This window comes from Sprattus sprattus (genome assembly GCF_963457725.1).
Source record: "Sprattus sprattus genome assembly, chromosome: 5".
NCBI lineage: Eukaryota > Metazoa > Chordata > Actinopteri > Clupeiformes > Clupeidae > Sprattus > Sprattus sprattus.
In genome coordinates, this window is record NC_137924.1 from 42,100,383 (window position 1) to 42,126,882 (window position 26,500).

At 48.7% G+C, this 26,500-nt stretch overlaps 1 protein-coding gene across 1 annotated transcript in view; it reads right to left on the reverse strand.

Moving 5' to 3' along the window:
• Window positions 1-26,500, reverse strand: part of LOC308366211 (tetratricopeptide repeat protein 28-like) — a gene marked incomplete at its 5' end in the record, with an annotated part of 109,092 nt that overhangs the window by 23,575 nt on the left and 59,017 nt on the right. The window contains 4 exons of the mRNA XM_080839846.1: window positions 3,135-3,244; window positions 7,260-7,783; window positions 11,110-11,657; window positions 12,015-12,811. Coding sequence (XP_080695972.1) covers window positions 3,135-3,244; window positions 7,260-7,783; window positions 11,110-11,657; window positions 12,015-12,811 — 1,979 coding nt within the window. The remainder of the gene's footprint in view (window positions 1-3,134; window positions 3,245-7,259; window positions 7,784-11,109; window positions 11,658-12,014; window positions 12,812-26,500) is intronic.

Here is a 26,500-nt window from a genome sequence, read left to right on the forward strand (position 1 = left end):
AACCACTGCACACAGCCTCACAATATTACACAGGATTTCTCAACATAAATCCACTATAGATTTCCTCACATCTTTGCCTGCAGGCATATACATTAATTTCTCTCTTCATACAGCTTCATATTCACGATACATGTAGCTAGATGATTACAAGCCCAATGGGGATCACCACATTAATCATGCAGCCTCACGTATGAAGTATACACTCAGAGCTGGTGGGTGGAAACGGAGCATGTTCTCAAGATGGCAGCTCCCAGCTGGCAGTATGCGTCCTGCTTATCTAGCCTTCATTAAAGGAGTGGGAGAGAGAACCTATAGGAGCATGCTGCTTTTCAACGCTTTTCAACGCTTTTCAACGCTTTTCAACGTTTTTCTGTAGTTCTACAGTTCTACAGATCCACAGCGAATTTCAGTCTGTGTTTTTGATCACTCCTAGTTCAAGCACTGCACAGACTGCATATGTAGAAGCAGCATGATGGCAATAAGCACTTCTCCTCGTCCTTAGTAAACATGTCCAGCGTGTGTGTGAGTGTGTGTGTGTGTGTGTGTGTGTGTGTGTGTGTGTGTGTGTGTGTACTACTGTCAGAAGAGTGGTAGAAAATGCACAGGATTCAGCTTCACAGAGCGGGGACCGCAGCTCCCTGTTCGGTGGGTTGTGAATAATTTGTGAACCTGTTGAGCTGATACCTCATGCTGCTTTCAGTCTAAAGATGAGAAGCGGAGCTGGCCTACTTATTTTCCCCCCAATTTCATCCAAGTCGAGCGCGGGAAGTCTAGCGGATGAATTCAAATGATGCAGCGCTTTTTGAATATCTCACAGTAGGTACGTGTGTTCAAGAAATGGCTGATTTCCTTCTCTCTCTTTCTTTGTGACGCACAACCTCAGATATATTGAACTGTCTGGGTAGGAGGAGCCGTGTGGTCAGCCTCCACGCTGGGGGCCCAGACAGCGTCTCTGATCAGCATATTGATGACTCCGGCTTGTGGTCTTTTGTGAAGACTTGGTTCAAACCAAGATATATCTAGATTGAACTGACCCTATTGTATCTTGATACAGTGACTATCTTAACCTGTAGTTTCTGTTCTATATAAGTTCTATAGGCATGTGTAACTGAATCATTTTGCAAAGGGAGTGTTGTCAATATTTCATTTAAATTTAAAACATATAAATTCTTTAGTTCCCAGCCACAGACTGGAACTAAGTTATTAGTGTGTATTAGTAGTGCAGGTGTCAGTTTAAGGGCATTATTTAGGCAACAAAACAGTTTATGTTAAGCCCCCCTTTTGACAATGAGAAAGAAATAGCGCCCCCCCCAATCAGTTAAACTTAAATATTTCATCAGTTACATTTTTTTTGTTTTATTTCATCAGGACTTGTTTAAAATAGATCAAATCTGTCTGGATTAAATACGGTTCTACTGTATGATTGGCTATGCATTGTTCCAGTCTTTGGATGGGTTCATGTTCCATTGTATTAACAGCTAGGCTAGCTATCTCTTTTGACATATATGCTACACAGTAGGCCCTGACCAAAGTAGAAAGTAGGCTATAACCTCATCACCAAATAGGTTAGTTACAGCCAACTATGCTGCAAGATCACTGCCATACCAAATTTGACCTGTAGTGGATTGTTTAGGATCTCGTTCCCTTTCCCCCCCCCCCTCAGCTTGCACTCCCTGGGGGTCCCCCGCCCCAGATTCTGGGAACCACTGACTTACAGACTGATCGCAGGGCACTTCATTCAGCATTCGTATCACACGTGTGTATTTCAGGCAAATTACAACAAGCTGTGTCAAACGAGCAAGGGCACAGCAAAATAGCAAACGGCATAACAACTGCTCACGGTTTAACCTGTCTACAGTGAAGCACTACGAGATCTCCAGTCAGCACAAACAGTAAAGCGGTCTGGTTACAGTAGGGCGAAGACACCCACAGCCGCACAAAAGACCCAATATTCATCACCCTGACCCACTTCCGTGTGCAAGCGGGACAATAATAACTTCTTATTTAAGTACATTAAAAAGACCTCAGTGGGGCAGCATTAGGGATAAAGCAAAAAAGAAAGAAAGAAAAAAAAAAAACGATAAGCGCAACATTTGGATTATCCGTTTAATAACCTGATCCTCCCTAAAGCTGGAATAATGCTTCAAGCTGATAGCTCATATACGTGACGGTGTCCTAATCACTTCATGTTCAGTTACTTAAACAGGCTTTTCTTTTATTCATGTATGCATGTGACTGTGTGAACGTACGTGCGTGCCAGCGCAATTTGTGTTTGTGAAACGTGTGAATAATTTGCACAAGTGCCGCTGAGCTTTCATTGTACGTGTGGTTTCCGGCTTCACACCTTCGTTATGTGTTCTTGTGGATCGACTGGCAGAGCAAGGTGCTAACAACACCAACGACATAGGCTACTAAGGAAAATATATATCTGTTCATCTGTGCATAATGTTTATTCTGTTCGAAATAAATACATGCAAATATATACCACTTCACTCCACAAATTCACCAGTCTCTCACACCTTGCTGCATTCTCTCTTTCTCTCTCTCTCTCTTTTGTTCCATCTTCCCTCTCTCCTGTGGTCTCTATTCATCCCTCCCTTCCCTCTGGCCCAGCTACCAGTATCCTGTTGAGCCCCAATTGGCATGTCTCGGGCCCAGGCTAGGGCGTAAGCATGTAGAGTGCCACAGGTAGCTGGAACATTCCGTCAGACTGGGTCTGAATTATTGATAAGGTGTACAGCCAGCGCCTGTCCTGTCGCCTCCTATTATGTATGGTGCTGTATCAACACGCGTGACTCCCCTGCATACTGAATGAATGATGACTGGGAAACGCAACAATAAAGGAGAATCTAATCAGATCTAAGGGAAATGAGAGTACGGCTGTCTGGAGGAGAGCTTGGGCGGGAGGTTTTTCTAAGACTGTTTCAAGAGCGCTCAACAAAAACATATGAGAATTCAAAGAAATACTTGAAAAGGGAAACAGTGACCCAATTTAAGTATTCAAGATGAAAGCACACAGGCAGAACACAGTCCTGTATACAAACACACACACACACACACACACACACACACACACACACACACACACACACACACACACACACACACACACACACACACAAAGGGTTCTGTACCTGGTGCTGGGCCTCTTCCAGGTTGCCGCTGGCCCAGAGCGAAAGCCCCAGACGGTGCCGGATCTTTGCCTCGTCCTCACGCCTACCCAGCTGCTCAGACAATCTCAGACCTGGAGAAAGAGAGAAGAGGGGGAGGAAGAACGAGAGAGAGAGAGGACAGAAGAAAAAAAAGAGCAAGACAGAGAAGAAAAGAGAGAAAAGTGACCGAGGAAGAGAGATTTCAAATGGGTGTCTGAGTGGGAGTCATGTCTCTTCTGCTCCAGTTCTGCATTTTACAACAGAGTGAATCAACTCTGAGCAGAAGCTCCTGCAGGGTCTAATACACCAGTACATTTTGCACATAATGAGGCCCCCAAAGACCTCCGCGACAAACCATGACAACAGATTTAATAATACATAGTAATTCATTATTAAGCACTTAAGTCAGATAGAAATGGCACATTTTTCACCCACACAGACAGACGAACAAACACATACACACACTCACACAGACATACACACACACACACACACACACACACACACACACACACACACACACACACACACACACACACACACACACACACACACACACACAAGCACAAACACACACACACACACACACACACACACACACACACACACACACACACACACACACATATACACAAGCACAAACACATGCAAGGAGACAAACACACTCACACACACACACAAACATTCAGGGTAAGGCTAAGCCCTTTCGTATGTGACTAATCAATGTGAAAAATTGAACGACCACTAGACAAACACAAACAGACCATTAAGGCTCGTGTAGAGTCAACGTGGCACAGGCCAAACAGAGAGCGTGACCACTTAGTTCAGTAAACACCTCAGAACGCTGTCACACAGGCCAAGGACATCCTATCTATTCACTGCACTCCGGGCTGATGAGGTGCCATTCAGATGCAGAGACCCAGAATGGACTGAAGCTCAGACTACCACTCCTTGGCATGGCTCACACTGCTCAGTGGTTCTCTGAACATTTTTCACTTTTTTTGAACAGCAGTTTTTTTTCAGCACTCAATCTCTGCCCTCTCTCTCGCTCTCTGTCTTGCTCATTCCCTCTCTTCCTCCCTCTCTCATCTCTTATGGCCTGAAGGCACTGTCACATAGAAGGGGATGACATGAATGTTGATCCCCAGCGTGATGCACCCTTGGGAAATACCAGAAAGCACACAAGTGTGTGCTCTCTCGGTCTGTCTTTCTCTCTCTCTCTCTCTCTCTCTCTCTCTCTCTCTCTCTCTCTCTCTCACACACACACACACACACACACACACACACACACACACACACACATACAGTGCGAGAGAAAGAGCGAGAGAGGCTTCACACACTTTGCCTTGAGGAGGGACTTGGGTACACTTTAAAGGCTTTATGACAGCTGGTGTGGATATTCTGTACAGCCCCTGAGGCTGATGCACATGCAGGCATACAAACACACACACAAACACACACACACACACACACACACACACACACACACACACACACACACACACACACACACACACACACACACACACACACACACACACACACACACAATCACACAGTCACACCAATGCACGCACAGCTCTGTGCATAAGGTGGCATCTAATTAAAAATTTCATGACAGTAAATATACTCACAAACACACACACACACACACACACACACACACACATTCGAGCCGAGGTCTCTGACTGGCACTGAATTCACTGAAGCAGAGCACACTCATCCAATTAATATTTTACACAAAATAACGTAAACAACAAGAGAGGCAGCGTGTCCAAAACAAGTGAGTCAGGAGGAGAAAAAAAAATCCGCTCCAGACTTCTGTTGGGCTACATTGGTCAGATATAATTGGTTGTCAGGCACAGTGGAGCTGGGCTTGATAGTGGAGGGACAAAAAAGGAAATACTGGCATGTGTGATTGTACGAGTTTCAGGTCTCATGTGTGACAGGTGTGAAAAACTCACACACACACACACACACACACACACACACACACACACACACACACACACACACACTCACGCGCACACACACGCACACACACACACACACACACACACACACGCACACACTCACGCGCACACACACACGCACACACACACACACACACACACACACACACACACACACACACACACACACACACACACACACACACACACACATTCACAGCCACATCCATGCAGACAACCTCCAGTTTCTCCAAGTGTCTCATGTGGCTAGACAGACACGTGTGAAAAACCCATGCTGACTTAAAAAAAGGTATTTGTGTCTGCATATCTGAGTGTGTCACACTTTTGCGTCTGTTTGTCTGTCTCTTCATGGTCTGCCTGTCGGTTGGTCGGTCTAACAAGCTTTCATGCCCTCTGAAGAAAATGGTGTTTTGTGGTGTTGGGGTCAGTGTTGCATAGCAAGGTAGGTTTGTAAGACAGTGTCGCTGCTCATGATACGCCCCGTCAGTTTAGGAGCAGACAGAGAACATGCTGTCTGTCACACAATGTGTGTCTGTTTCAGGAGGTCGTCACTAAGAATTATTGCATGTTGTTCAGGTAAGGGATTGCATCAAAGGATTAACCGCTACATAGTCTTAGACACGCACAACATTGCACAGAAAATCGTTTTCCGAGCCCTCTGTCCTACTTTCCGTGACATGCATCAGGGAACAGTGTTTGGGGCGCTTACTTTTTTGGTGCTTGGCAAGACTGGCAATGGAGAAAGCTCCCAACATAATCCCAAGTCCACTTCACAGGAAACAGCAGATAGGGAGGGTTTTTTTTACATTTCAGTGATTATAAGTGTCCCTTGTAGGGAATAGGATGCCTTGGGACTGCCCAGAGCACTATGGGAGTAATTAGTGGGGCACTCTCATACCCACTGATCTCTGAACACACACTTATAACATAAATGTAATAAATAGTTTATAAATGGCTTAAAATATTATACAATCTCTCATGGTCCTTCTCAATTGGAAAATAGTAAATAAATAATTGCATATATGACAAGCCTCGCGGTTCATGCTAATTTTGTGATGTATTTTTAATGATGTCTTTGCTCTGCGGCATGCGATCCTCCATTTTAATGATCGCTGCATACCTACAGGGAAAGTGAGGGGGAGGGAGGCAACGATGACAATATGACTTCCATACATTTATTTTATTTTCTGCAGAGGGGTTTCTCATGCACACACACACACACACACACACACACACGTGGAGGGCTGCTGCTGCGAGGGCGAAGAGGCAGGGCGCCCCCCGAAACAATAGTCTGAAGGTGTGAGAGTGTGAGGTCAGTGTGAGTTCCTCCCACCGTATGATGCCTGTGCATATTCATCATCACAGTGGTGGAGCCTGTCTGGACACAGGCTCTTATTATGGAGATAAGGGGCCTGGGGGTGTGCTCGACCCAGCTGGGAGAGCGTGGAGGAGAACGGGGGTTGGGGGGGGGGGGGAGCGGAGGTGGCAGCTGGCCGGGGCTGGAAACGGATGGCTACTCTGGGCCCGGGGAACGTGTGAAAGAGCCTTTGGCAGCTCGTAAAAATGGCAAAAGTGTGAAGTTTTCTCCAAAGTCAGCCACCGTCACCGCAGACACACACACACACACACCTCAGCGTGTGCACTTGGCGAAGAATACGCGCTCCTAGCATCTCTTCAACGCATGTGTGCACACACCCAGGCTGACAAATGTCACCTTTTTTACCCATGACACTCGCCTTCATATTGAAAGAGCACAACCTGTTAATTGCATTCAGTGTGTCCTTCAGTGTGCTACGGGCAAAAAAGACCCCATACTATGTCGGCCAGCCATCTTGTGTGAAAGGGGAGCACTTTTAATAAACCTTTCATGTTTGTTGTGAGTTAATCTTGCCTGACAGCGGATGAAAGGCTGTTTTTAATAACTTTCATGCCTGTCAACAGCATCTCATTGGACGATGCAGGCAATTCCAGCCATTATAACACCAAATAACAGTGTTATTTTGACGCATCAAATCACACTCTCTCTCTCACACATGAACACACACACACACACACACACACTTAAGTACACACACACACACACACACACATATATTATATACATGCATCCCTGCCCACATCCATGGACTCTCACCTTCCTGCAGGTACATCACCGCCTGTGAGTAGTTGTGCAGCGCGTGGTGTGTCCTCCCCAGGCTCCCGTAGGCCACCGTCTTAGCGGCCAGGTCGTTGGTCTGTGCCGCCACACTCAGGTGCTGCTCCTGGAAGACCACCGCCCGCTCGTAGTTCCCCAGTGCCTCGTAGGTCAGCCCTAGGTTGCCATAGGCGCGGCCCTGCCGCTCGGCGCTGCCCATCTCCTCTGCCACCTCCAGGTCGCGCTGGTGGCAGCGCAGCGCCGTCTCGTTCTCGCTCATGGCCTGGTAGACGGCGCCCAGGCCCGAGTTGGCGTCGGCCTCCAGGGCGTGGTCGGCCGTTTCCTGGGCGATGGCCAGCTGACGCTCCAGGCAGGAGAGTGCCTGCTCGTAGTTGCCCAGCTGGCTGTGGAGCGCTCCCAGCTCGCCGTACGCCTGCGCCTTGCCCTGGCACTCGCCCAGCTCGTGCGCCACCACCAGGCGCTTCTCGAAGCACACCAGCGCCTGCTGCAGGTTGCCCATCGCCCTGCAGGAGAAGAGAGAGGGTTAGAGGAGGAGGGCAGGAGACAGGAGGAGAGAGGGGAAGAGATGTGAGGAGAAAAAGAGGAGGTGGAGGAGGAGAGGTGAAGAGGGGAGGGGAGAGGAGGAGAAGAGGGGAGGAGGAGAGAGAGGTGGAGAGGTGGAGAGGAGGAGAAGAGGGGAGTGGAGAGGAGAGGAGAAGAGGGGAGGTGGAGAGGAGGAGAAGAGGGGAGGAGGAGAGAGAGGAAGAGAGGTGGAGAGGAGGAGAAGAGGGGAGGGGAGTGGAGAGGAGAGGAGAAGAGGGGATGGGAGGGGAGATGAGAGGAGAGAGGATGAGGGAAGAAGAAGACAGAGATTCAGCCGAAGGGCAGTCAAAGGCGAGAAGGCAGAAGAAAGGAGCGGCTAAGACACAAGGGGGAAAAACGGAAGGCTGACAGAAATGACAGCCGGCAACAGCTTTGATTCGCGTGTCTGTGATGAGGGTGTGAGGTTGCAATAGCTCCAGTTAATTGCTCAGGTAGGAGAGAGACGTTTGAAAAGGATCCCGAAGACCATGATGGAGTGAACACCAAGGGAGGTAAAGGGCAACAAAAAAAAACACCGCCAGAGAGAGGTACTGAGAGAGGGCCTACTGACTGAAATGCAATTACAAAGGAGTGCCACCAGGATTTAGGGACAAAGACACTCTATCGATTCCCATTTCTGTAATGGAAGCACTGCCAGTCTCACAAGAAGAAAAACTTTGATGTTAAACATACCTGCCTAGTTAACAACACACACACACACACACACACACACACACACACACACACACACACACACACACACACAGAGAAACGCAAATAAGTCTGTACAGTGATTCCAGACGATAATGGCTGGGTTGTCATGGGAACGCAGTAATTTGGTGACTTACAGGATGAGAGAGTGCAAAGCCCTTTGGTCCATATGTGCAAGAACAACGTGAGGGGGTGTCCCTTTCCAAATGATAATCAACAGCTCAATTAGAGTTTAATTAGGTCTCTGTGTTAATGAGTGCAGCTTTAGCCACATTCAAACTGGGGAGCGGATGGATAAGTGTTATCAATATGTGTGTGTATCTTTGTGTGTGCATCTGTGTGTGTGTGTGTGTGTGTGTATGTGTGTGTGTGTGTGTGTGTGTGTGTGTGTGTGTGTGTGTGTGTGTGTGTGTGTGTGTGTGTGTGTGTGTGTGTGTGTGTGTGTGTGTGTGTGTGTGTGAGCGTGTGTGTGTGTGTGTGTGTGTGTGTGTGTATGTGTGTGTGTGTATGTACGTGCGTGCGTGTGTGGGGGCAGGAGAGGGAGTGGGGTTGAGAGACGTTCAGAAATATCCTGTCATTGTTAACCTCGGCTCTCATGCATATCTAATGAGAAATTCCTCCTGCTTCTCCTGACACCAAACACAATGAGAGGATCAAGCCAAAAAAAGCCAGCCGGCTTTGACTTCTTCAGACTTTGAATAAATCTGCCACTTCCTCAGATATAATCATACATTTTGGAGCTTATTGGGGTTTGTGTGTGTGTGTGTGTGTGTGTGTGTGTGTGTGTGGGGGGGGTAGTGGGGGTGGGGGGGGGGGGCGTAAAGCACACAGAAGATAGAGTGTGAAAAAGGTTGTTTCACATGTTCTAGTTTTACTCACTTTGGTCCTTGAGGTGCTCTTGCCAGAGCCTCTTTGCATACAGATCAGGCCAGTGACACACACACAGACACACACAGACACAGACACACACACACACACACACACACACACACACACACACACACACACACAAACACACAAGCACAGACACAATCACATCCTCACACAACACACAAGCCCAGGCTCCTCAAGGCGTCTCGCCCGCAACCGTAACTTTCAAAATGCACACACAGACGAAAAAAGAATAAGGAGGAGACGACGGAACAATGTCGAGTTCACAAGGCAAAAATATGCAAGAGAAAGAGCATTAGGGCAAGCCACAATAACTGGTTTGATAAGCAATAACTGCTGTGGCAGGCAATTATCTGTGAGAATACCTGCTATTTACTGGCACTCTCTGGAGAGGTGTGTGTGTGGGGGGTGGTGGTATAAAATGGCTTAACTCATGCACTGAGTGAAAGGGTTTCAAGGCAAACACCATACAATGGATATTGCTTTCATTAGCAGTTTTTTAAATTGTCATTAAAAAAGATGAAAAAAAGAAGAATGGCATTGCAGATGCATTTCATATTAATGAGAGCGTGCTGTGCGTGTTAACAGGTGAGAGGCGCGCGTGGATCCCGCCGCTGCAATAGCTCTGGGTGCAGCGCCATGCAAATGGGAGATAGGCTCGTAATGAGGCACAGAGGCCCCGGCTCACAGCGGAATTGAGAAATAACGGGCGCCGGCCCACGCATGCCACCAGACAGACACTCACACACACACACACACACACACACACACACACACACACACACACACACACACACACACACACACACACACACACACTTACACTCACACACACACACACACACACACACACACACAAACACACACACAAACACACATAAAAACACACACACACATACTCTCTAACACACACACACACACACACGTATACATATTTGCCAAAAACACACACACACACACACACACACACCAGATCTGAGAGGCACAACAGAGGAAGCTCATTTCTACTCATTGAGGAGCACAGCTGCTCTGCGATGAGGGGACACAGGAAGTTGTGCCATATATGGGAGAAGGTTCAAAATGGTGCCAGCATACTTGGCCCCTGCTGTGTGATTTCTCCCATGACTTTTTCAGTGACGTGTTATTATTATTTCTCAGGGGATGACGGGGGTAGGAGGTGGGAGGCGTACAGGACATATTCCTCTGAAAATGCTCTTTTTCTTCAATATTGGTTTCTGTTCTCCCTCATCAACAACACATTGAGTTTGCCTATGATCAGCACTTTAGCACACAAAGGGAATACCACAGAAATAAAGGTACACCTAACATAATAAAGGGGTAGAGAGTTTTGTGTATATCTGTGTTTGAGGTGTGTTGTGTGTGTCTGTGTATATATGTGTGTGTGTGTGTGTGTGTGTGTGTGTGTGTGTGTGTGTGTGTGTGTGTGTGTGTGTGTGTGTGTGTGTGTGTGTGTGTGTGTGTGTGTGTGTGTGTGTGTGTGTGTGGACCTGTATGTATCTGTGTGTGCATGTGTGTCAGTGATGCGTGGGCTGAGCTCCGGGGGTGCACACACACTGGGTTCCGTGTGTGTGTGTGTGTGTGTGTGTGTGTGTGTGTGTGTGTGTGTGTGTGTGCGTGTGCAAGACCTGCGCTCAGGTCCGCTCACCTGTGCCCGTTGCCCAGGCCGCGGTAGGCCTTCTCCTGGTCCTGCGTGCGCCCGAGGCTCTGTGCCACCGCCAGGTAGCGCTCGTAGTACTTGACGGCCTCCTCGTAGTCGCCCAGCACCTCGTAGCAGTCGCCTAGGTTACCAAAGGCGCGCCCGCGGTCCAGCATGACCTCGGTGCCGCCGCTCAGCTGCTGCAGCGTGGCCAGCTGCTGCTCCAGGTAGCCGATGGCCTCCTCCATGGCGCCCACGTTCATCTTGGTGATGCCCATGTTGCCGTAGACCTGCGCCTCCACGCCGGGGTCGCGCAGCCGCTGGCTCAGCTCCAGCTGCTGCTGGTAGCGCTGGAAGGCGGCAGCGTACTGTCCCAGGGCCATGTAGACGGCCGCCAGGTGCCCGTAGGCTTTGCACTCGCCGGGGGCGTCTGCCAGAGCCTGGCACACCTCAAGCTCTTTGGCGTGGTAGCCCAGCGCCTCCTCGTACTTTTGCGCCAGGCGGTACGCGGCGCCCAGGGCGGCGTAGGCGGACGCCTCCATGCGGCGCTCCTTCACCTGAGAGAGGGAAGAAATAGCGAGGAAGATAAACAGGGAGATCAGAAAACACAGTCAGTTTGGACTAATCTCTATAATAACTAATCAGTAATAACTAATCTGATAACTAATGACTATGTGCTGCTGCTGATTTATGATTGAGTATGATTAGTCCTCGTCTTAGAAAAGTCTGGATGCACAGATTGGCTGCTGACATTAAAAAAGATATCACTTAGTGTTTGTAAAGACTGAATATATCAAGGACAGACAACAAAACCATTAACTTGTGCGCCCTGGCTTTTAAGGACCCATATTTAGACACTGTAAAGGCCTCTCATTATTCCTTTGTAATGCGTCCCACAGCCCCACGATGCCTACCTGGAGGGCGAGCGCCAGCTGTTGCTCGTAAAACTGTACAGCGGCCGCCATGTCTTTCTTACACACGGCGATGTCTCCAAGGTTACCGAGGGCGCGGAATCGCGCTTGCGCATTGTCCAGCGACTGTGCCAGTGACAGCAGGTACTTTTGGCATTCCTCCGCCTTGGCAAAGTCGCCCAGCGCCTTGAAGGCCAGGCCCAGGTTGCAGTAGGCCTTGGCCTGGCTCAGTTTGTCATGAAGGTCTTTGGCCAGAGCCAGGTCCTGCTCATAGTACTTGACGGCATCCCGGAAGCTGCCCAGGCAGTAGTGTGCGTAGCCCAGGTTGTGGCACACCTTGCCCTCGCTCTCCATGTCCTGAAGGTCCGGCGACAGACGAAGGTACTGCTCGTAGTAGGGGACGGCCTGGGCGAACTCGCCGCGCGAGCAGTGGAAGTTGCCCAGGTTGCCCAGCGCCCGGGCCTCGCTCTGGACGTCGCGGAGCTCGCGGGCGATGTTGAGGTGGTTCTGGTAGTGCTGCAGGGCGCGGTCGTGGGCGCCCAGCGCCTGGTACGCCACGGCCAGGTTGCCGTGGGTGGAGGCCTGGGAGGCTCGGTCGTTCACCTCCATGGAGATCTGGAGCTCCTGCCGGTGGTAGCGCACAGCCTGGTCGAAGGCACCCAGGGCGTTGTAGGCATTGCCCATGTTGCCGTAAGATCTGCCCTGAGCAGCATAGTCATTGAGCTCCTGGGCAATGGAGAGGTGAGTCTTATGGAGCTTCAGCGCTGTCTCGTACTCCCCCTTCATCTGGTGGATGATGCCTGCAGCCAAGCAGAGAAGAGCAGCGCAAATGAGAGGAGAGAACACCAAGAACTACTTGGCTACATGTCAGGACAATCAGAACAAGCACAAAGTTTTTGGACCTCCAATTTCTGCTCGATTTATCAGACAAAACAGACTCACGATTTGCATTTAAAACACACTCAAAGCCGCGTGTAAAACCTTGATGACATGATTTGATTTGGGTTTCTAATTAGTGTTTTTTTCCCTCCAGCTGGCACGGACAAAGAACATAGAGGCCCAACCCAAAGGATGGCACATAAAACGCTTTAATTAAAAATCATTGTGTCTTTGCTCTCTCTCTCTCTCTCGAGCGCATTTCAACATGTATGTCATTAAACACATCACACAGATTCATTTTAATAACCGCAAACTTGACGGCACAATCACCATATGTAAAACAAACACACACACACTTGAAAAAAAGATTAATTGCCAGATTAGACACCATAGTATACTAATCGTGTGCTAACATCATAAGATCAAGCCGCCGCAGAACATGCAGAACAGCTGTCACCATTAAATGCGGAGCAAACAGCTCTAAAAGCACAAATGAGAAAGCTCACGGCTACATTATTTAGCAGCTTGAGAACCAAATGTTTTACAGACCATAAAAAGGCATCAGTGTTGTTGTCGTCTTATTCCACCCCCACCCCCCAAACCCACCCCCCCCAAGAAATGATCTATCCTCTTGTATCTCCCCTGAGGGCTTAACCCCACCCATGAGTCCCTTGCTCCTGCTCTGCTGTCGCTTGGCTTTCTATAAAATAATAATTACAGCCATAATATCAAAGCAAGCTGCATAGTCCCGGGGAGAGTAGTAGTGGGAAAGAGAGACTTGCAAGGCAAGAGATGGAAATGGAGAGGGAGAGACACAGAGAGAGAGAGACTGAATAAGAGAGATGGACAAAGAGAGAGAGGAAGAGAATGAAAGAGAAAGAGAGAGTGAAAGAAATAGAGAGACTGGATGAGATGGAGAGATAGAGAGAGAGAGAGAGAGAGAGAGAGAGAGAGAGAGAGAGAGGTTGCCCAGAGCACAGCAGATAGAGAGAAAGAGGGGGTACGCTGCAGGCTGAGCGATTACTGCCGCTGGAGAACAAGAGTGAGGCGAGTGCGGTGCGGCGCGGTGCGGTGCGGCGGCTTTGGGCAAACACAGATGATCCATTTAGAGCCTCGTCTCCCAGGTGAGGCTCGCAGCGAGGCTCGCGGCCCTCAGGGGGGGCAGGGAGAGAGAGAGGGAGCGAGAATTGGGAGGGAGACAAAGTTTTAGCACTTCACAAGATGACAAAGGGATGAGATGGGGGGGTTGGAGGAGAGGAGAGGAGAGGAGAGGAGAGGAGAGATACGGGCTTACTGAGGGCCCTGGGTTGGGACTCGGCAGGCAAAACAGTGGGATACGTGCCACCGGAGCTACTGTATGTTTACTTATCTCACCCGAGCGAAGCGAAAGACACATCACAGGGGCTGAGATGAGGAAGATGAAAGTGCGGGGAGGAGCGTGTGAAACAAATACAACTTCAAACGCAAACAGGCGCTCGCCACACACACACAAAACCTCAAACACACACACAACCTCAAAGCGCTAGGCTTCTTCTTCTTCTTCTTCGTCTCCTTTTTCTCTCCACCAGTCACGCTGTGTAGACGCTCTTGCACTGGGGACTTGGGACTTGGGGAGCTACTCCAATCCTTTTGAAGTCCCCTGTTTATAGAGGGAGGGCAGCCTAAGCGACTGGCAACCACAGAAGCCGTTCCGCCACCGCCACCACCACCCTCTGGTCGGGCTGCCCATATGTCCCTCCAACTGCTGAAAGGTGGCAGGTGGGACACAAGAAGGTGACCCAGCAGGACCCGTCTGCTCTGTGTCAATCGGCATCGGCCTGAGGCGGATTAGTCACGCTGATGGGGAGGGCGGGGGGGACAGACACAGAACCTCGCTGTCACCCCGCACCCACTGTGTGCTACTGACACTGTTAGCGCCGGGCTAGCTAAAACGGGACAGACCGTGTACAGTTGCTCGGTGTTAACAGTCTGTTCACATGCGGCCAGAGCAGCTGTCTCTCCAAGAGGAGACGCCGAGCTAGCAGGTGGAAGGGAGATAAAGTTGCTCCCTCCGATGGCTTGCGAGCGGAGAGAGAGTACGATGCTTAAGACCACAGCTAGCGTCTCGGTGGCGTGATAACTACCAGGGACACGTTCCGGCATATGTGCGCTGATGAGGTGTTTGTGTTACGCTGGAACGAAGAGGGAGAAAAGGCGGATGGGGCTTTAGAAGATATGAGGAGCATCAGTGCGCTAGTCTCCTGGGTTGAGTGCACTCGAGCTACAGCTAAGCTCTGAATCCTCTCTTCTGGGGGTGGATCGTGCCAGATTGATGTCGGGGTTAAAATCTCAACATACAACCTGCATACAAGGAGTCAGGCAGAGATTTACTGCTGGTTTAACAAGGGATTTCACTCAGGTTTCAAAACTCTGGGCAATCACCGGAAATTAATCAGATGCAAGAAGGTGGATTAGGCTTGTTATTTAGCCGACCACTTTCAATTATGTGATGCCGTTGCCAAAACATTTCAGACGCCATGCACACTGATGGCTTTTTATTTTCACAAAGCTAATGATGACTCCATGTCAGTTACACATCACTGACTTAAATAATCAACCTTCCACATCTTTGTGTCAAATGGGAATGGCTCATTTCACACCAATCCTTGTCTTACCAACACAAAAAAAACTCCTAATTTGGTGCGTTGCTGTAACATCATAATGCTGTAAGTCATCTGGGTTGTGATTAACTAGCTGCTCTCTACTCTATGTAATCGGACCCTTGGCGGAAATTAACGCGCCAGCCGCCTTTGGCACTCTTAGTATCAGAAGACGAGGAGTCAAAAGAGGCTTGACATTTCAGAAGGAATTGATCCATTCATTTCACACAGATAGGCGGCTCATTTTTTAGAGGAGGCCGACTCTGACCTATAGTTGGCTGAGGTGTGCTTGCTGCTCTGTTTTGAAGGACTGTAGCCTCTGCGGGCTGAGGCAGGGGATGTGGCGAGTCATGGAGAGGGGACACGGAGGGTATTAGGGGATTACACATCTCCCTATCGACCAGGCAGCGATGAGAGCACTCCCTTTGGGACCAATAGACCACGCGGAGAGGACACACGAACAGCACTCCAAAAAGCTCTGCTCTACTGCGATTAGATAAGCATCCTACGGCAAAAAGCTCGTTTTCAGCATGTGGCTGAGTGTGTGTGTGTGTGTGTGTGTGTGTGTGTGTGTGTGTGTGTGTGTGTGTGTGTGTGTGTGTATTAGAATGGACCTTTGATCAAAGGCTGATATGGAGGCTTTGTCATAAAGCCTAAAGCTTTTCTGATCATAACACAGCCTTTGAAGGAAATGTATCAGTACTGAAGAATACACTGGAGAAGATACAGTTCAGTAACAGTTGCTTCGACTGTAAACTATGGCAATGAGGAGTTGGTGACACCCCACAGTGTTCCGGAAGTTTCTAATCGTCCCATCAGCCAGGCTGGGGAACATTCATATCCTGTGTGTATTCTGTGACACTTCCAGGCATTACCGCCTGTTTCCGTCTGCGAGTGCCAGAGTCTCGCTTACCGAGCACCAGACGGCGAGGAATCGAGACAAATGCCATGGTGACTTGATGTGAGCCGAGCAGAGCAGAGCGCGAGACAAAAAGCTCTGTCCTGCAATATCCCTCTGTAATGGGTTTCCATCGAATTTCGCCCCCCCATCCTCTCACACTGCAACCCCACCCCTCCCCCGCCACTTACAGCCGCTAGATAAGACACCGTGGCGGTAGCGCGTCGTTGTCACTTTGCATTACCCAGTGTTCCTGGGTGTGACAGAGGAGGAGGCGGCAGTGGTGGCAGCTAGCGAGGGGGCGCCTGGCAGCCAAAAGTTGTGATTCTGGCCAATCGGCACATCTCGTTCGTCTTTGGCTGCTGGCACAGGCCAAAAAAATAGGGTAGCTGGCACCCCACACCAGCGTACCCCACCCCGCCTCTGCTAAGAGGATTTCACAGACAAAAGGGCTTGGGCGAGTGTGCCGGGGTGATACCAGGCCTACCCACCTCACTCTCCATCCCCATTTTTCCCCCCCTGACTCAAATCCCCACGCCAGTTAACACTTTAACTCCTAAAGTAGGCCACCACAACTGCCGCGTGGTGCAGTGTGACAGTCCAGTCGAGGCGAAGGATTCGTTTGGAAGGGTGGGTGGTTGACGCGACGCCGAAATGCTGACGCTTTTCCCGACGCGATCTCTCCCAGTGTGAAGGACGGAGCAAAGAGACGCATTGTCTGCCGTCCTTGATCGCAGGCTGTCAGGGACACGCTTTTCTTGTTGGGATTAATTTCGGTGCCAACTGAAAGACTAAAGCAAATCTGCAGAGAAGTGAATTTAGCATTTTTCATGCACTGTCATATGGGATTGGGCACATGCTCTCGTTTACTGTTCATCTGTTCATATTCTCTTCCCTCTCCAGCCTAATCACCTTCAATACTACAACACCGCAACGCTACCTGTGTGTGTATGTTCTGTATTTCCAGAATTGTTTTCACACACACACATGCTCAGATAAAACTAATTAGAACACTAGGATTTCATTAGGACAATATTTCAATAAGACCAGTATTCAAACACTACACTACACTACACTACACTACACTACACTGCACTGCACTGCACTGCACTGTACACTACATACACTATACTACACTACACTACACTACACTGCACTGCACTGCACTGCACTGTACACTACACTACACTACACTACACTACACTACACTACACTACACTACACTACACTACACTACACAACACAACACAACACAACACAACACAACACAACACAACACAACACAACACAACACAACACAACACAACACAACACTACACTACACTACACTACACTACACTACACTACACTACACTACACTACACTACACTACACTACACTACACAACACAACACAACACAACACAACACAACACAACACTACACTACACCACACCACACCACACTACACTACACCACACTACAGTATTCCACATCGCTTAACTCTGAGGGAAGGAACTAATGAAGTCTTATATAGTATAGTTATATGATCCCTTGGTTTGTTGTAAATCTACTTGTATCCATGTGCAGCGTCTTCCAAACAGGTCTATGCCCATTTCATCTACAGGGCCTCTGAATAAACCACATGCCTGCAGTCAGATGTGCAGTACAGCATCTGCTAAATCAATCCTAACCCAGCCTAGCACTCACTATACAGAGGGTAATATACACGATTTATACACCACTGACTACAGGGAGACGGCTGTCTGCTATGTCCTCTGTCTCTTGCATCTCGTCTAAATCCCAAAGATTGTTCCGGTTACTGTGACAGACGTTCCCTGTGCATGTCTATCTGTAGACCTGTCGGAGAGTGGCCCAGCCCCGCCCCACACGTCAGGCAGCCCTCTGATGCCTGCTCTCTCCTCCGCGAGCAGGAACGCTCCGAGAGAGACGCCCAGGAAGCCAACATGGTGCCGCCGTCCCGCCGGATGCCAGTGAAAATGGAACACCCTCTTTCACTTTGCTCCCCTGACCCCCACAGCTCTCTGCTGGGGTTGAGGACCATATCAAAGACGCCCCCACCCCCCCGTCTCCGTCTTCGTCCCACACACACACACACACACACACACACCACCCCCGCCCTCAGCTCGGGCTCTTAAAATACAAAGCTAATGTGACACATTTTCACAGCGCCGCAGCCATAAATAGCAGCAAGGCGAGGGAGGAATTTTAGATTGGCCGGGTTTGAAAGGAAAAGCCCGGAGCTGCCATTCCAGAGCTATGTGTCTGGTGTGGAACTGCTTTCGAAAGTCCCCCCTTGGTGGCTGGCGGCCCCTAAACACTGGCTCTGAACGGTGTCTGGTGGTGGGTGCGGGACAGGAGCTGGACCAAGTGTTTTTGGCAATGACTTCCTGCAAGAGAGTGTGAAGTGCACAGAAAAGAGCCCAACAACTGAAAGTCTCCTTCTCAGAGTAAAAACAGCATGAATTTAGCCTGGATTAAATACAAATCACTGTGATTTGAATATGAGTACTGTGGCTAATTTGCTACGTAACATCTATGCACAAATGTAACATGAACACATCGATGAAAACAGTATTTACCATTACTTAGACATTCACTTACAAAGAGCTGGCATACCAAGGGCAGTGTCTTTGTGTACTACAATAACACAGTGCAGCCAATATACCAAAATTGGCTTTCTCTTTCTCTTTCTTTCTCCTTCTCTCTCTCTCTCACACACACACACACACACACACACACACACACACACAGACACAGACAAGAAAAAAAAAATCACAGACACCTCCTGCAGTCTGCCAGACAGGCCGAGTCGGACGGGAAGCGCAAGAGATAAAACGAGAGAGGGATGGATGAGAGAGTCGGACGAATAAAAAAAGCAGGGAGGTCTGCCAATACAAGCAGACTCACATGGGCTGACCACGGTCCAGATCCAGACGGCTTCCTCTCGAGCGTCTGCTCACTGATACCCCTTCTTCTCCAGACTCATACACTCACTGAGCCCCGTGTCAAAGTCAGCTTCATCACATTCAGCTCAACCACTAGCGCTACGCCGTAGTTCTCACATCACAGAGAATGATAGCATTTTTCAGCATTTTAATGAAATGAAAAAGCATAGCAGGAAAGCATAGCAGGAACGCTCAGAGAATGATAGCATTTCCAACATTTTAATGAAATGGAAAAGCATATGGTAGCTGAACGGTATACTATGTAATTTACGTTAGGTTTCAAAAATGAGTGGGTAACTAAATATTAGTTTATTTGTAATGTAACGTGAGGTGTAAGTACGTGTCCTTCAATCAAAGGAAATTACTGATTTAATACTGATTTAATACGTCCAGCATGTATCCTGTTCAGGGCCCTATTACACTCATTCAAGAGGCAGCCCAGCATCTGAAATGAGATGAGAAATGGTGAATGATAACATCACTCCTCCCGATCCTCAAACAGGTAGCCAGGCGGCCAGCTGGGTGCACATGAAGTAATTTTATCAGAGCGCAGCGGAGCGGCCAAAAAAAGCCGTGATGAAAAACGGCTGGCCTTATTGTTCCGTCGCTCCACGTGAAGAGCTCTTGAGTGGAGAGGAGCTAGCTGCTATCTCTTGGATGATTTCACCAGCACACCCAACCCCCCCCCCCCCCCCCCCCCCCACCCCCCCTCGAGAAAGCTCACATTTTTACAAGAGTTAACCTGCTCTCTGAGAGAGAGAGACAAAGAGAGAGAGTGAGGCGGGAATGAGGGAGAGAGAGGGAGAGAGAGAGAGAGAGAGAGAGAGAGAGAGAGAGAGAGAGAGAGAGAGAGAGGGAGAGTGCCAATATTAATGCTGGTTAAAGTACGGCACCTGAGAGTGATCCAGCCTGAGGCTTTCTCTCCGTCTAATGGACAATGCTATAGAAAATGAATGGTGCCCAACAGAGATAGTATGCAATTCACAAGGTGAGAGTTTAATGTACATTCTCTAACCTATACTCACAATGCACATTCACTTCTCCTACTCCACGTTAGATATAGATTTGTTTTTGTCTATTATCTATCTAATTTGTTCTCCTGTTGTCTGCTGTTATCAATGGACCATTTGGAAAGAGCTTTGTGAATGTTTGTCCTGCGGGTACTCGCTGGCCAATGTGGCAAAGCAGGCTTACTGGAACCGACCATTGATTTGGAGAGAATTGACCAGACTGTGTGCATTTTCATTGAAACACGACAAATCATTGCAGCTGCTCTGGTTTGCTCTATTGAGTGGGCTGTTATGGCGTGTTCCAATGGGTTAAAAGGCGAAGCTCACACATGAGCGGAGCATAATAACTGTCAAGTAGTCACTTCACACGTGCTCTGCAAGAATGAATGAATCAGAAAATCAGTCAATGCACACCAAACGCACACGCACACACACCCACCCACACACCTCCACACACACACACACACACATACACACACACACACAAATACACACACACACACACGCAGCAGGCACATGCAAGTTGCAAAAGACATGAGCTTGGCAGTGTCCTGCATCTCAAGACTGTGTTCAAAAGGGACCTCCTTTCAGGTGGAGCTCTGAGACTCTGGGCACTAGAGCCTGCCCTTAGAGTGGCTAACACAGCAGTGCTAACCGAGCAGGAATATCGACTGAAACAGCAGCAGCAGAGAGAGAGAAAGAGAGAGAGAGAGAGAGAGATGGAGAGAGGGAGAGCAGTGGTCACCCATTTGTGCCCACCACGGCAGAAAGCACAAACTCACTCCGACGTGGCCCGACTGGACACGGAGAGCGCGGGGGCCGGGGACGTGTCGTCTTAATGAAAAATGAAACGTTCATATGAGACCCCTAGTCAGGGTGGGAAATGCTAAGCAGACCTTGCTGCACGCGCCCATAAATCAGAGGCCGGGCCGGAGCCCAGCGCGAGGGGACCAGCTCCATTACTCATTATTCACAGCTCCCCCGTACATTACGCAACACGGCTGGACACTGCATCGGCAGCACTTGAAGGTCATTCAAAGTACTTAGCCAAGTACAGTACGCTCTCGAGTCCACGCATTCAGCATTATTTCCACAGAGGCTACAAAGTGCCTGGCAGTCAGGTTTCTTTTTTTTTTTCACTCTTTGCTTTGAATGAGTGACAAATTGATGCAATTTAGTACTTTAGCTTGCAAATATGTCTGGGTTCCTTGATTTGAACCATGCATAATTACATGTGAGAATGAGCAGATATGCTGTCGGCAGGATATGGCCTGGTGTGAGGCTAGCACGTGATGCAGCTAGCGCACTAGCGCTGTGGCTAGCCTATCACACCTTAACATCACACATTTTTCACAGTAACACTTGTGCCATCGCAGCTGCCTGTGAAAAATGGCAGTGAGAAATGCACACAATGTATATAGAGTCTAATGGCTAAAACATGGGATGCTAATAGTAAATTTATTAGTGGCCCTCTCCTCCAAGAAAAGATATCCACCAACACAGGAAACAGCTGTCTGGCAGGCTGCCTCTGAACTCTCTAACTCTCTCTCTCTCTCTTCGACTTTCTCTCCAGTACAAGAGAAGGAAAATGTCTCTTTCATCATGTGTTCTCTCTCTCTCATTCTCCTTGTATCTTAGACACACTATCTCATTCACTCTCTGCTGGAAAAAGAGACTCTCTCTCTCTCTCTCTCTCTCTCTCTCTCTGTCTCTCATTCTCATCTCATTCTGTTTCAAACATAAGAGTAGGAAAATCTCTTGTTTCTCTTTTCTTCTCTCTATCCCTTTCTCTGTCTTCCAACCACCCCCCCCTCTCTTCCGTCTCTCCTCTCAGCTCTGCTTCAGTGTGCCTTATGTGTCATTAGCTCTGTCCCTTCAGCATAAACTGGCCTAATGACCATGGAAAATAATCCTGGGATGTTACTCCAAGCAGATAAATCGAGCATTTTCTCCCTCCTTACTTCCCCATTTCCCCTGTTTCCCTCCCTCCCTCTCTCTCTCCCTCCCTCTCCCCCTCTCCCTCCGTCTCTCCTCCCTGCATGCCCGTCGCTCTCACATCATCTCTTCTCTTTCTTTCTTCTCCTCTCCAGTGGAGTAGTCTCAGACTGTTTTGACACCCCGAGGGCTGGTTGAATGCCTCCGCAAATTTGAGGTGACACACTCTCAGAGAACCCCCCCAACACACACACACCCCACCCTCAACACACACACATACACACACACACACACACACACACACACACACACACACACACACACACACACACATTCGACACACAGTTGCCTTCCTGTGGTCTGCTCTGCCACTGGTCTGTGTAATCCAGCCCTCCACACTCTCCACAACACTGCCATTCTCCATTACACTGCCTACACCCCTGCCAGGTCTCACAAAAAGGATTTTCTCCAAAGCTGAGGTGAAAGATAGAGTGTGTGTCTGTGTATCTGTGTGTGTGTGTGTGTGTGTGTGTGTGTGTGTGTGTGTGTGTGTGTGTGTGTGCGCGCCTGGGTTTGTGTGAGAGTGTGTTTGTGTGTGTGTACCAACACTCAAAAGAGACCTGCAGCGATTGTGAGCCTACATAGATTATCACTGACTATGATCTTCACTGAAATGAAAGAGGGTGCTCTGTTTACCTTGAAGGATATTTTTTTTACTTTATTTCGTTTTGTTGTTGGTACTGGTGTTGTTGTTTTTCAATTGTCTGCAGAGATGCCGTTTCTAGGCCATGTGACTGGCTAAGTGTTACCTCCAGACATGTTCGCTGGCTACTTCAGTCGCGGTCTTCTCTTAAAATAACAAAACAATAGAAAAGGGGAGCGCAGACAGAAGATTGCAGAATGCCTCAGTAAGTGCATGGATTAATGTATGTGAGTGTGCCAGAGAGAGAGAGAGATAGAGAGAGAGAGAGAGAGAAAGATGGGGAAAGAAAGGCAGAGAAACCAAGAAACTCTGAAACAGAAGAAAGGGACAACCGCTTCCAAACAAACTTATTAAAGACCTCTTTGAAGTGAACAGGGGGCAGTGGTGATGGTGTTGGCAGAGAAAGAAAATAATACAACTTCAATTAGCTTTCATGAATCGGGGGAAACACTACATGGTAAACAGATAGCCTCTGCCTGAGCCTGAAAAAAAAGATATTAAATATTGCTGACTAGGGGGATCTGCTCGAACACTAATGAATAATAAACAGGGGCTCCGAATGCGATATTTCACGATCCTTTATGGGTCAGTCTTCTCCTTGCGGAGCCCCAGGGCAGTGGAGTGGTGCCGTATTAGAGCTATATTACCGCCTGGGAGAGGCAGCGTGCCGCAGAGCAGGAGCCGGGCTGTCAATCCGGACGAGTCGAGCAGCACCTCTCGCACAGCGTGCATCATTAAAGCAGCGCTCCGAGCACATCCAGTCAAAAACAAAAAGGCCTCCTAAAGAGAGAAGACAAAAGCTCAGCATCTCACTCTCGCCCAGGCATTTTCCACAGGTTCTTTTTTTTTCTTTTCCTCCATCCTTCTTCTTTCATATTCTGTCTTTCATTTTGTAGCGCTTTCTTCTTTGCCTCAGCCTACTCAACTTTTCAAAAAATTGTGTGCACATCTCCCTCATACACACACACACACACACACACACGCACACACACACACACACACACTCCCACCCTGTTCATCAAAACTACGTCTGAAGGGCTCTACAAGGCAGTGGTGGCAACAACAACAGTACCATAATTAACCAAGGGGGCAGAGTCAAGCCTCCTCTCTTCTCCCTACCAGTGTCATTATTCAGCTCTATGCAGATCAGCTATTAAAGGTAATTAAGCCATTCATCAAGTCACTTTCAATTACCAGGAGCCTGACAGGCCCAGATTACAATCACCAGGGGTGGAGCGGAGAGGGAGATGGAGTCCTGGGAGAGAGAGAGAAAGGAGGAAGCGAGAGAGAGAGAGAGAGAGAGAGAGAGAGAGAGAGAGAGAGAGAGAGAGAGTGTGACAGAGGGAGAGAAAGAGAGAGCGAGAAGTAGAGAGAGAGAGAGAGAGAGAGAGAGAGAGAGAGAGAGAGAGAGAGAGAGAGCAAGCAACAGGGGAAAACCGAAACAGAGAATCATTATATACCAGACGAAATAGGCGGAGACAGGCACAAGGTCACTGCCAAATCTGCCCCCACCCACACTTCCCCACCCCATGATGCCTTGCTGCATGCCTCCAGGTGAAAAAGGGCGGTGTCCAGCGTGAACGCGCTAATGAGGCCCCATTCGTTATTTCCGCTCGCACTGAAGGCACAGTCTGTTAGCGATGCTAATATGTTTTAGGCTGTATTCCTCATCTCGGTCACCGCAGCTAGTGGAGGTTCTGAGCGAGTGTAACCTTCATTGCGTGAACCGGACTCCAACTCGCATCCAGGGACCCGGGAGGTGGGCTTGCAAAACAATGAGGATGAACCAATGGGTGCTAGTGTCTGTCGCACGTCTCTTAAGGTGACGGGGAGTGAGATTTACTCACTGCACAGCTTTGTTCCCTGCCGGCTAGCGTTACAAGAGGATGCCCGACAACCAGAGTCCTGAGACCAGAGACATCGGCTGTCATCCCCGGCACTGCCCGCACCTTCCATATTTATGAGGGTGTGTGGCGCCAAGAGAGGCCGGTAGGTATTAAAAAAGGCCACGGGGGCGAGGTGTAATTGATGCTATGACAGGGACCCCTCAGCCGCGCTTGCGCTCATCGGCGCATTAGGATCAGAGTGCGATTGCTCTTTAAAAGGCCATTACGGCTCCCTGTTCTCCATTAGGGCTCTCTCTGAGACAGATGCTAATGGCTGTTTCTCACCCCGGTAATAAGAAATAGATTTCATTTGTGCAAGCGCGATGGCATCAGATAAAGGTAAACGCAACAAGGGAACGGAGGCATGTGTTTTTTCCGCTCCCCTTCTTCAGCCCCCCCCCCCCCCACCCCCCGTTGCTTTGATGCTCGGCACAATTGCATCTTAGCTGCTCAAGGACTCGGCTGAAATAATGTCTCGTAGGCCAATGTTGTGCGTCACTGCTGCTGCTATTGCTATTTTCTTGAGAGGAGACTAATGGCTCGCTTCACCTTACTCAAAGTAGACTCAAAAAAGCGATGTATTCCAGTTGATGTGACATTTAATCAGGTTTGAGTGCTCTGTATTGATAAAATAGTGTACAATAATTATTGGGATGGAATGTGGTTGATGACATTTTAAAGAAATACGAGGAATGGATTTCTGTAGAGATGATGTGTTTTGTTATAGTGGAGGGGGGAAAAATCAAAAACAGGACCAATATTTTAATAACCCCTTTCCTCAGTGAAAACGTGCCACTGAACCAAAGTGAATCAACATGACACGTGGTCTGAGTAACAATGGAAGTGCTTTCCTGTTTATGAGAATTATAACAGAACATTTTGTTACCGGCAAATGCTGCATGTGTGTTCGTGTGTGTGCTATTTGTTGCATGTATTTGTAAAAGTGCACTTTGTGTTTACATTTAGTTGCATGTGTGCACTGAACGAATACATATGAATAAATGTTTGTACGTGCATGTGTGTGGGTTTCTAGATATCTGTGTGTGTATGTGTGTGTGTGTCAGTGTTTGTGTGTTTGTGTGTGTGTGTGTGTGTGTGTGTGTGTGTGTGTGTGTGTCTGTGTGTGTGTGTGTGTGTGTGTGTGTCTGTGTATGTGTGTGTGTGTGTGTGTGTGTGTGTGTGTGAGTGTGAGTGTGAGTGTGTGTGTGTGTGTGTACGTGTGTGTGTGTGTGTATATGTGTGTTCACAAAACAATCAGCGGGGTAATACATGCTAAATGAGGTTGCAAGTGCCATCCTACAGTTCCTGAAAGACGGTTGTGGATCTATAGGGCTGACCCGGTTTGGTTGTACCCCCTTGTGCTAGGAGGTCTAGCTAAGTTATGTTAATGTTGCCTTGGTTCAGAGGGGGACTATGGCAATCTCTGTGCAGGCAGAGGGTGAGAGAGGCTAGCTGGGAGAGAGGGGGGGGGGGGTGATGCATTATTTATACTGGTGATATACAAGCTTAGGTGAGTTATTAGGATCCCTGGGCAACGGGAGCGAGAGGGAGCCTGGCTGAGAATAATATGGACATACACACAGGGAGCAGCA